Genomic DNA, 12,669 nt, shown 5'->3' with positions numbered 1-12,669 from the left:
CCACCATCCCCATCCCCATCACCATTCCCTCGCTCCGTGTTGCCTCTCCTGTTGCTCTCCTTTTCGGTCAAGTATGAATTTTTATGCATATTTAAACTGAAATTTGCACAACACAAAAAATAAGTAACGAAAAAAGCACACAGGCGGACGGACGGACGGACAGAATCGCTGACTGCAATGCACTGCGATTAAAAATAAATATTAAAAAGACAACAAATCAGCTCCATAATATATATGTACCTATATATAAATTTGTATACGCATTCACACATTCAGGCAGGCAATAAATATTTATCTGATCTGAGAATGCTTCTTCGCTATAAAAAACCTTTCCATTCCAAACACTGTTAAAAAGTTCCTTTCAAATATCTATACATACTTCGATGCAATCATTGATACAGATCGATAGAGAACGAATTTGTTTGTTGAATTTTAATTGAATTCCTCATTATCGAAAAACAAATCAGTTTCAACACATTATCAGGTATTAAACTACATATATTCTTTCTACTTAAATGGTTCATGGATTTCATCTATATTCCATCTATGTATCTTCCAAGTACCCTTGCATTTGCCACTATGGTCATGAATTGCTCTGTCAACGTGCAAACATATGTACATATATTTATATCAATTTGTGGAATAAAATCGCACTTATTAAATTGAATTTTTAATTTTGTGCACAAATCTCTTTCCATTTTTTGCTTAAAAAAATGTTTTGCTTTTTTTCATTTTCTGTGTATATTTTCTTGTTTGTTTTTTTGCGCAGTCAAAACGTTTAATGACCTAATTGCCTGGTTGGTGTTGTATCTGTCGTTGTCGTTGTTTTTGTGTGTTTGCATATTAAATATATGTGAACTATGGATTGGGGACCCCGAAAGAGGGTGAAAGTTGTTGCGTGTGTGAATCGGAAGAGAGAGGATAACCGCAAAGCAAATAGAAATACATGTACAGATAACATTGGGATGCCCTACAGAGATTAGGGCTTCAACTATTTCATTTTACAAGAGGAAAAACCACTGATAACTCTCGATATAGGGAAACAGTGTTACTATGTCAAAGTGCTTTACGGTTTAATCGACAGCTTTTTGTGTTGCTTGACATTGTTAACGGATAAGAGTACCTCGACCTTTTGGATCTGCTGTACCCTGTTTAGCTCGGTGGAGCTTCAACGCAGTTGAAATCACTTTCTTACACTCCAAAACAACAGAATTGCTCTTGGAAAACCTTCTAAAATATCTTTGATTTTATGTCCCATCAATGAATCCCTCAAATAATCTTAAATACAACTAAAATCAATTTAAATTATATGTACTACACTTTCGGTTAATCATTGATTAGGCGTACAAAGCTAACTCAGAGATATGGAATGTGGAGCGTTCTTTAGAGGTACCCTATGACAAACAGTCATGCTGATGGTTCATATATAAACAAAGCCAGTCATATGTAGCTTCCATTATCTACAGATAAGCAGGGAAATGGGGAAACTATTGTCATAGAGCGTAGCCACATTTAAATATAGAAAAAACGATCGAAAAACAAAACCAGAGAGAGAGGAATACAGCAACAAAATGGGGTTCTATTCTGTACCTAAACAAATCAAATGCCTGCCGACTGGAATAGGTCAAGCACGGGGTTCATTCGATCTGTTCATTAGCAATGCAAATACTTTTCAGCGACACTGTTCGATAACTCACACACTCGGCCACAGAGACACGGGGGGCCCTTGCCCCTCTGCAGGTGGTGCCATATCGGACATCACAGAGCCTTCTAATCAGTCGAATAACAAGTACAGCTACAACTATGGTGTTACCTCTTCCTCCTCATTCTCGTCATGCTCATCCTCAACGACGACTTCCACTTCATTGCCAAAGGTGGCGCTGCCAAAGGGTTCATCGGTGGTCAATCCCTCGACTTCGCAGGCATTGGCCGCCACTCCCACATCCTCCTCGTCGGCGTCCTGGCCGAACAGGCGACACAAATATAGATCCTCCTCGTTGTCATCCTCATCCGGTCCGAATTGCTCCACCGTGAGACTGCCCAGATTGCCGGGATTGGGTGTGCTGTCATTCAGGGCCGTGGATCCGTCGCGGTGCGACCCACTGCCGGCAAAGCCGTGGAGCAGGGCGGCCAGGCTGAGATCCAGGCTGGAGCTGTTCGGCGCCTGCTGCTGACCATCCTTCAGGGGCAGATTCGCATAGGGGCTGGCCTGCGGCAGATCGTTGTAGTCCTGCAGATCGGCCAGATTCTGCTCCCAAATGGAGCGCTGCTCCTGCAGCAGATGCGGCGACAGGAAGATGTCCAGCTCCGGGGCGGCATGGTGACGCATCGAGTGGTTGTGATTAGGGTGGCCGGTGGCCATTGCGGTGGTGTCGATGTGGATCTCCCCCAGGCCAGAGGCACCACCCGAACCAGTGCCTCCCCCCGTGGAGGGGGCACTCGATCCGCCATTGGAATTTCCAGTCGCTCCTCCCCCGCCGCTCTGGAGATCTTGGAGGGCTGCGGTCTGGACGCTGCTGTTGCCGGTCGTATTGTGGAGATTCATCACAAAGGCGCTGCCATTGAATCTCGCCGGCAGCTTGTACTCGCCTCCGCCCCCCACTCCATGGTCGTCGAAGGGCAGCAGATCCTCGATCCGTGGCATCATCATCTTGCGGTTGGCATACGGATTGTGGTTCATGTCGATGCGATGCACCGATCGCAGCATCTCTAGCTCCCAGCCATCTCCGTGAGCCAGCTCCAGCTGCGAGTCCCAGCGATTGAGCAGATAGTCCGGATTGTAGTGGAACAGGCTAAGGGCCAGAGCCAGCTGAAGCATCCGCATGGCGTGTGATTTTTTATTTGAGATCATTTTAAAGAGGTTTCTGTTCTGTTTACCCTGACGTTACAATTGCACCGACGCGTCGGTGCGTGGGCGGTGCGAGGTCTCCTCTCTCCAGCCCCCCGGCCAGACAACAGCTCGATGGCTGCGTCGTCCGGGATGGCAGCCGTTCAATGACGTTTCCCCTCTGCCCCGCTCTCACGGCTTTCTTTTTGCCACGTCCAGAGAAATCTCTGCGCAAAACGAACAGAACAGAGCAGAAAATATATTCTTTTCCGATCTCTGATTGCTTAAATCGCAATTCCTGTGTGTGTGTGCTGCTCACCGCCTCTTCTTTAATTGATGGCTGTCCTCGTGTTTGTTCTGTAAGTAGTCACGAAATATGTATAATGGAATTAGTAAGCATAACAAATGGATAAATATAAATAAATAACTATATGAATGTACATGGCCGATGCAATTTGAATGTTCAATGATAATGCGTTTGTTTCGAGTGGCCGATTGGCCTTTGTCACGTTTGTTGCGAATGGAAATAGGCGACGACTACTCTGTGGTGATGAGGAAGTGTGTGGCCAAGAAAGTATGGGTTTCCGTGTATGGGTAATGGGAAATGTGCTATCTCCGTCTCTGATTCTAACTCTAGGGAGTTTAAGCTTGCGAATTCCGTTGGTTAGAGTGAGATGCCTAGTTGTGTGCAAAAGCACTGCTTGCACTTGAAAGAAAGTGACTGCTTTCGTTTGACGAAAGTAAACTGCTTGAAGAGACAGCTACTTCCGTTGGGAGCACACTATTACCACTAAAGAAGATTGAGGTTAGAGAGGAAGAGAGATCCTTTGAAGGCTAGAAACGTTATAGAAACAGTTAATCTTTTCCTTCTACTACGCATTTAATATGCCCATGCGTTGTCCTTGTGTGTCTCTCCCCTATTCATTCTGCCACCGTTTATGCCCTCTATTAACTCCCACAACAAAAGCAAACGCAAATTCCAAAAAGGAATGACCCAGACACAGACACTGCCGCTGAACTTGAACTTGTTCAAGGTCTCTTGCTCGAAATGTTGCGCACTGCCGCCTGCCGCCAAGTGAAACACCCAATTCAAGGACGGACACAAAACACGCAGATAAAACAACACAGAGCACACACCAAAAAATATGCCAAAAATTTGTTAGAAGATATAAACTTTCTTTGTTTAAAGCAATTTGCAAAAAGGGAATCTTCACAGGGGTGCGGAAGGGGTTAAAATAAAAAGAAAAATTAATTTTGATTAGCGCAGAAATACGAAAAAACAGAAAGACAAACAGCACGAGGTGAGGCATGTATGATGGTATCTGTCTTTTGAGTAATTGCAGACCAGACTCTTGCAAATTCCCCACCTTTAATTAATATCCCTTGAGCAAGCAGTTCTCAATGAATGATATACAAATACACAAATGCAAATGTGCGCGAATGATGCGATGTGAGTGGGTGTGTGTGTGTGGGAGGGAGAGTGCACTCACCTTTCGGAAGAAAATTTTTGGCCCTGCCAAAAAGAGAAGATGCGTCGCGCTGCTGCTCTACAACGGTAAAAGCTGCGACGCAGTAAATGCTGTAGGTGCTGCTTTCCACCCGTTCCTTTAATGGTTGCTGCTGTTGTTCTTTCTTCTCTTATTGCTGCTGCTGACGTTTATTTTGCACTTCTTGCACACACAATGGTGAATGATGTGATGTGTGGCTGGTGCTATTTACCGTTGCGGTGCACAACCGCAGTTGGCCGTTTCACTCACTCTCCCGCTGGTTTTTCTTCGGTTGTTGTTGCTTTTAATTTCTTTATATTTCACTTTCTTTTGCGTTTTTTCGTTCAATTATTTTGATATTTTTATTATTGCTGCAAGGCACAAAATATTAACACAAATACATGGATATTCTGTTCGCGTACGTCCTTGAACTTGGCCAAATTAGATTTCTCCCTCTCTCACTGTGCTTCACACTCTAATTGATTAGCATTTACTTTCCATTAATTATTTATAACAATTTGCGTTCTCTTTTCAATTTACAGCAAAAGCCGCTTCTTTTGCTTCTTCTTACAGTCTACCACACGCACTTTACATGCTTTTGCGTATGTGTTGAGAGTGCGTATGTGTGCGTGTCAGGCGGCTGGTGAAATCGTCAAAAAATACTTCAAAATTTAGCTTTGTTTTGCCGTTTTTGTTGTCTAATATTGTGTGTTTTTTTTTTGCCTGCATATTTGTTGTTTATTTCTTTGTTTGCTTTTATCGCTCGTTTCTTTGGTGCTTCGTCTGACTCACACAAGAACACACACACACACACATGCATCGGCAACTGCTGTTTTTTTCTTGTCCATGCTCTCGCGAATTTCTGCTTCTGTCTTTGCTTTAAGCACACACACACACAGGTAGACTCAAATGTGCTGTCGCACACACATTTATTAATGCATTTAATTAAATGCAAAATAATTTAATTTTTTATGTAGAATCAAATTACAAAGCACACACGTCAAATATACGAGTACGAGAATTTCGAAACTTCGAGAAGAGGAGAACGACAGAGCGACGGCAGCGCTGTAAGCGCCGGTCCAGCCTTCGCTTTGCACTTTGTATTAACAAATTATTTATCAAAGTGCTTTTTCGTGGAGGTTGCAGCATGTCAGCTGAGCGTAGTCAGAGAGAGAGCGAGCGCAATGCACGGAAAGAGAGAGAGAGTTTTGCTGAATAACTGTTGTTGCTAGCCTGTTGGTCGCCCACCACACCACCACAATGAGTTGCACTTATTTATTGGGGCATGCAACATAACTATTTCATCAGCAAAAACATAAAACAATTCCAATAGTTCCCATTTGTTATTCCCGAAAACATGCACACACACACAGAGAGCAAGAGAGAGCACATGCCGCCTGTACTTCGCACTTTTACGCGTTTTTCTTTCACTGTTATTCCGCTTGCTTGCTAAATTATTGCCGCATCTGCTTTGGGCAACTCGTTCGCGTAACCTACGTGTTTCGTGGTCTTTGTGAAAACGTGTTTGTTTTGTCACAGCTTTCTGTGTGTTTGGCAAACCAAAGTTTTTGCAATTTCTCCACGACGACACGGATTTCCACCGACCGTTTTGTCACAGCTTTCTGTGTGTTTGGCAACAGAGGTGTCAAACCAAAGAGGGCACTATCGATAGTATCGATATTTTGCCGCAAGCCTCTACTATCGATGTTTTTGAGACTATCATGATAGTATCGAGCTACAGTCGTCACCACGAAAACGCTCTCTTCACCTCAAAAAAGAGGGCAAATTTTAAAAACCCACCACGAATTGAGAGCGAAAAATGTCAGTATTTTTTGTGCGCTAAATGAGTTTGGCGGTCATTTTCAAAAGTATATATATGGAAAAATAAATATTTCACTTGAATTGTTTTGTCGAGTGTGACTGGATATGGTTCCATAAATATACCGAGAAAAAAAATAGCGTAACCCCGGTCTATTTAATCAGGTTAGTAACCAGTAAATATCAACAAAAAAAACTATTTTGAACAATCTTTGTATGTTTTCGCTGAAAAAATAGCATTTAAGAACACTGGCGCCACTCATGTATTTACATGTAGTTGAGGTGTAAGAGTACACGCATGCGACACGTAGCCAATGAAATGCATGTAAAATTGCCCTTTAAAGGCGTGTCCCGCCCAATAGATGAATAAAAAGAATAAATAAAATAATATAAACCACATACATATGCCAACATTCAGATGGCCAATGGGAAAAATTTACTTTCGGTATTTCGAAAGGGTATGGTTAAGCTCTTTAAAGATTATCCAGACCATAAAACGTACCTGCTTAAATGGAATACCTCTGCCTAAGTTAACATCATAATGAACCTAATGAGTCCAAGGATAATATAGTAATGACTGCACTTACGGAATATCCAGACTAAATTAATTAAGATTCGTATCTTTTTGCGCTGCCAACATTTGTGGGTGTAATTATTGGGGGGCTTACCAGAGTCGTGAACTGGAATTCCCCTCTCCAGGCGAAGGGTGGTACCGACGGTGTGGGCGGGGTGTCCAGAGAGGGCGTAGAGGGGGTAGAGGCCACCGTGGGTTTGATCAATTTTGTCATCTTCGATGGCGGTCCGATGGGCACCCGAACGGTGACCTTTTTCTTGGGATTGGGATTCGTGAGAATGGACTCATATTGTATATAATTCTCATCGATGTCCCTCGCTGGGGAGAGGGACTGTAGTCGGGGCAGGTCCTCCAGGTTGAACATGATTGCGTCTCAGTCGGTCTTTAATCGTGATGCGGAGTCAATAATTCAACTGAAAACATGATTTTAATTACTTTCTTGTGCTTATCTCTGGGCATTAAATGAATGTTTGCCCTATTTTTGGCGAGTCTTCACTGTACTGGCGCTATAAATATTGATAAGAACGCAACGCTCCGATCGAGCTATGTTAAGCAATCTGTTTATTTCTTGATTGCCTTTGCCATTTATTTTATGGTGGAGATTACGCACACAGCCATAGATAAGTACAGTGAGCACACATGCAAACATTCGAAGAAATTACTCAAAACAATGATCGGGTTCTATATTGATAGGGAAAATTCTTACTCTATCTATTGGTATATTACTCATGTTGGGAGGCGTACTTTCCGGTCAGTTATCACTGTACGGAGGAGCCCAGCCCAATGCAAATTACATCAGCCAATCTTTTGACAGCAAGTTTTTCCCGATTAGATTGGGTTTTCAAATAAATAATAACCTTATTAAGCAGTGAAACCAATCGGAAATGCTTTAAAATTTAATGGCATCAAGTCGTGGCAGAGTGTTTGATGTTAACTAAGGGTAGTACATATATCAATCATTTGAGGTCTTATCTGTCTGGCTGTCTGAATAGTTCTACATACATACATATGTATGTTGATTTGTTCTTCTATCTCAACATATATGAATCATTTATATATATTTATGGTCTGTATAGATAGGTCTTTGTATATATATGTACATATATGTACGTTTATTTTCTAACTTCTATCTACAGTTAATTTTGAGATAGTACGTGGAGTTCCTATCGCTTGAGTTCCATATACATATGTAGGTACATTTATAACTTTGATCTATCGATGTATACTTCTATCTACAGTTGCTACTTCTTTCCTTATAACGCTCATCGAGTTCCTATCGCTTGAGTCATAGATATAACCTTAAGGAATCAGTGCAACTTTTACCGTATACTCGTACACACTTACTTTTACTTCTATTTGATATCTTCGAAGTTCAAACTTTAATTTTAAATTCATAAATACATCCATCAATCAAATTTTGTATATCTATAAATCTACAACACATATTTTATCTATATTTTTAACCCATCTACATCATCGATCAATGGTTATACCTATCCTATCTTTTATTTATCATTATACATTTCTCTCTCTTTCTTTTTCTAGTAAACAAGACCACCCTGAAGCTTAAATCCCCCAAAATATCTGCATAATTAACGCTATTCCATTAAGCTACTCACCAGTATCAACAATTATAACGCTCACTTGAACATTATTTTATGTGGGGTCTAAAGGTCTTTTCTGGGAATGCCCAGTCTCTGCTTTTTAAGAGTCTTATGGCAAAAAGTTAACCATTCGGAAACGCTGAGATTTCTGGTTTGCTTCGAGTGTGACTCATATGCGAAAATACAAGTACCAAAAAAAACAATAAAAAAGAAACAAGTACGAAAAGCGAGTAAAGTGGACAGAGGTCTATCAGCGGCTCAGTACGGTGTCTGGGCCTGTCATCTTCTCAAGATTCGAAATACCTACACAGGCAGAGAGAGCGAGAGGAAGTATGATAAAGATGAGACAATTGAAAGAGAAAGAAGATAAAGACGGGCTGGAAATTAAAGTTTTTAGAGCTCAACGGGAATTTCGAGAACTTTAAATAAGAGGCATTGATTATAAAGTATAAAGTTTATAAAACACTGAACTTTGAGCATATCATATTGTGTTTATAAATAGACTTGGATTTATTTATGGGATTAAGATAGATGTCAGTTATAATTTTCTAATCAAATATTAATTATGTACCTGTGTATATGTATCTGTTATGTATCGTATTAAATCACAGATACATATCAATGTTAGTAGAAATATTAGGTAATTTAAAGCAATTATTAATGCAATGTCAAATTGGTGAAATCGAATCATTGTTGAGCTATGGCAGAAAATAAAGTTAGTTGTTAAACAAATGATGAAAAATTGACAGAATATGTGTTCATATCGAAGGCAATCAATCAATATGGACACGGGCCTTAGATTATCTTTTATTTGTCTGTGTATTCTATTCCTGTAAACACCTCTAAATTTCAAGGCTATCTATGGCTTTAAAGTTTCTCTGTACTTTTTGTGTAGAATATTTGAAGGATATCCTTCTTCCCAGAATACTTAAATCATTTCGCCCCATTTATGTATATCACTTTCATCTCCAAATTTCTACATAGCAATGGCATTGCATCCTCTGTTAATGGTTTCATATATTTATAAATCATGAAGTCACAATGCAAACCGTATTGATATCGTACGGTTTTTTCCGCGAAACCAAGTCAACATTGCAAATCTTTACGTTTTTGTGCGACACAAGAAAAATGAAACCTGTTTTTTAAGCGCTTTTTTATATGATCAGACACTTGGAAATGGGGTAGATGCGCTTGCAGGAGAGATTTGGTGGTCGCAGAATGGAAAAGGTTGGAGAGAGTAAGAGATAGAAATAATGGTTCAAGGTATTAAATGTGAAATTTTAGGAAGTGTAAAATCAATTTTTTTTCTATTGAATCCAAGAAAACAATGGTCCAAAACGACAATGGGGTTTGTTCATGTGCAATATCTTGAAGATTTGATCGTCTTAAGAGCGATCTAGGCTTAGGTTTTGGTGCCTAGGGCGAGGTCTGTTCCAGAGATCTTCCCTCCAATAGGTTTATGCCCCTTGTATTCCTGCTATTTTCATTCAGTAATTCGGAAATCTCTAAGATTTCCTTCCAAAGTAGGTCTCATTATCTTAGCATGAAAACAATAAAATCTCTTTGGGGTCTACTGATTGTAGATCTCTCTTAGACTAAGATTGGGTCTTCGTCTTTACATCTTTGTATCGTTTCCTCTTAAGCAGGCAACACTCTCTTAAGTAAACAAAGCTCTCGCCTTTATCTTTAAATATTCAGAATCTGATATAATTGTCTCTTAAAAAGAGAACTTTCTTTTTTTTTTAGAGCTTATCTTTAGCATAGAGAAAAGACCCTCGACTAGAGTATTGTTTGCTTCGGTAGCCATGTAAGTCCGTTTTCCAGTCTTGTTTATTATTAAATATTTTTTGTTGTTGCTTTTGTTTTCTACTGTCGTTGGATGCCTTGACGTAGGCTATAATTTGAATAAAACGTTAACAATAATTAAAAATGAGAGAAAAATGTGAAAAAATAAGTTGAAAACAAACATACAAAGTTCAGAACAAGCCCTGCTGTCCGACAAAACACATGTACACAGATATGTGAAGTACATGTGCACGACAACAACAATGTACATATCTGTATCTCAGTGTACCTTTGTAGATATTGATTTTAGCAATTAACTGTCAAAGTCAAATCAACAGGTGAGTGGGGCAGATCAAGCGGAGGGTCGGGGTCCCGCTACGGGTACGGCAGAAAAGTGGAATCCGTGTCTGGGGATCGTCATGCAGTTTGACTTTTTAATTTGCGGTGGGAGAAAATACGTGGTATTAATAAAGAACGATCAGGTCAATATTTCGACTATGTGATACCCGCTTTTCAGGTTTTCTATCTGACAATGATATCCAGGCAAAGAGTCTCTGAAAATAAGAGAGTGGAAGATCTCTGGAAACCAGAATACTATTTGGAAGCTTGTTTCATTTGCATTTGCATTTTCGCTGACTGATGCTTCTTAAAAGATCGTCAATTATTGGCTATAAATATACCTACATAACTACATATGGATATTGTCCCCTTAAAACTTTCTAATAATATAGAGTTTGCTGGCTTTTGAGTTATGGATTTTAATCGATCGTAATGATTATTGGTTTATCGCTAGATATTATCTTTATAAATTATCGCACCAAAAGGGAACCCCTATATCTTTAAAATTGTAAATGCTACGGAATTCTAGCAAAAGATATAAGAAAGATCTTATAGCATTAAAAATTAAACTACGCACAAGTCTAGGTCGACAAATGTTACGGCAGATCAAGAAAACACTCAGAGGTACACGCTTTATAGGGCTTAAAGCATTCCCTTACCCTGTCTCATAAACGCTTACGACCATAATATACCTTTTCTGCTCCACGAGGTAACAAACAGAAACTAAATAAAAGTGTTGTCGTGACAAAAACATTTGAAGCTGCCGCCCCATAATAATGGATGGGGAGGAGGTCTCAAAAAGGGTTTATTATAAAGTCTGGCGATACATTCATATCAATGGATTTCGCAGAGCGTGACTCTAGACTGTGGATGTTCGATTGTTTCCAATATTATTTTTGTTTGTTTAATTGTTGTATACATTATGGAACCGTTCCTTATCATTACCAGACATTCACACACTGACGTGCCACCACACATACATATGTACAGCAAACAAAATTCAAGAGAACAAATTAATGTAAATATTTATTTATAAGGCACGGCACACTTTGTTGTTGTGTTTAAAGAGCAGCAAGCAGCAAGCGCAGCGAAGAGATAGTAAGAGCGGAAGAGCGAGGCGCACGGCACGCTGTGATGATGACCACATCATACCGGTAAATTGATGCGAAATATATATATATACAACACACACACGTGTTGATGTTGTTTTGTTGGCGCTGAGCAAATTTCCATAGAAATGGACACCCACACACACACACACACACATATATAAGGGGAATATTAGTAGGGGAAGAGCCAAGGAGAGAACTGGCGAAATTAAAATTCAATTCAACTTGTTGATTAGAGGAGAGAAATTTCCTAGAACTCTCCACGCACATGCTAGACCAAAAGTGTATTGTATACAAGGTGCGGCATTCTTATGCACTTGCTCTTTTTATGTTCCACGGATGAACAGTACACTCTCCACGCTCGTATTAGTATGAGCAGAAGAGTACGATTTCATTTTAGAGCACACTCTGGGAATGTCCTCACCTTGTCTTATCTTGCACCTTGCACTAGCCTAGACACACGCGCACTCACACACTCTCACACACACGAGCCAAGCACCCTATACAGTAGCAGTAGCAGAGGGAGAAGGATGGATGCAAGCTTAACGACGCAAATGTTGTTCCCCTTTTCAACTTGAAATGAACTAATTGTAATTGTAATTATTCTCCTATTTATAACACACTTTTAACTTAATTCTCTTTTACCTACTGGTTTACAATTTGCGTTTGTTGATGGTTTTTTGCGCACCTTTTGTTGTCGGCCTTTTTACACTTTTAGTTTACAGTTACAGTTTCAAAAAGCGCGCCACACTCTCACACTTGTTGTTTGTATCTTCCTCTTCTGTTCGTTTCGTTGAATCGAAAGAGAGCAAGAGAGGTTTGTCATAGATAGGTCTGAATGTAACACTTCCACTTAAGAGCGCAATCAGCTGTTGCATCGGTGGATGGCGGGCAGAAATCAGGTGTACGAGCGAGCGAGTAATTCACTGAACGGCGTTTCAAAAAACACTGAAAAGCTCCAAGCGAACGCCAACACTGCTTCAGCTGTTTGCGTCGCTGGCGGCAAAAGAGAGATAACGCGCGAGAGAGAAAGAGAGTCAGAGCCCCAATCGGCCCCTACAGCAAGCAAACAGATAGATAGCGACAAGTGCGTTAAAAGCTCTGCCGGCGCTCCAATCTGTTGTTG

The 12,669-nt window shown here is 40.4% G+C and overlaps 1 protein-coding gene across 4 annotated transcripts in view; it reads right to left on the bottom strand.

Annotated features, from left to right (window-relative positions):
* The window catches only part of LOC111073003 (segmentation protein cap'n'collar), a 48,868-nt gene extending 36,393 nt beyond the window's left edge, over window positions 1–12,475 (bottom strand). Inside the window, exons 1-2 of one of the 4 annotated variants that reach the window (XM_022365111.2) lie at window positions 12,189–12,475; window positions 6,801–7,119 (exon numbers count right to left, since the gene is read on the bottom strand). In XM_022365111.2, coding sequence (XP_022220803.2) covers window positions 6,801–7,070 — 270 coding nt within the window. In that variant the 5' untranslated portion in view covers window positions 7,071–7,119; window positions 12,189–12,475. Of the gene's footprint in view, window positions 1–1,813; window positions 3,185–4,317; window positions 4,675–6,800; window positions 7,120–12,188 lie in introns of those variants that run through there. The other 3 variants (XM_022365110.2, XM_022365108.2, XM_022365109.2) reach the window with 3 other exon arrangements.
* Window positions 12,476–12,669: the final 194 nt, after the last annotated feature.

Source organism: Drosophila obscura, unplaced genomic scaffold, assembly GCF_018151105.1.
Source record: "Drosophila obscura isolate BZ-5 IFL unplaced genomic scaffold, ASM1815110v1 contig_192, whole genome shotgun sequence".
Lineage (NCBI taxonomy): Eukaryota > Metazoa > Arthropoda > Insecta > Diptera > Drosophilidae > Drosophila > Drosophila obscura.
This window is presented reverse-complemented; position numbering and strand designations above follow the sequence as displayed.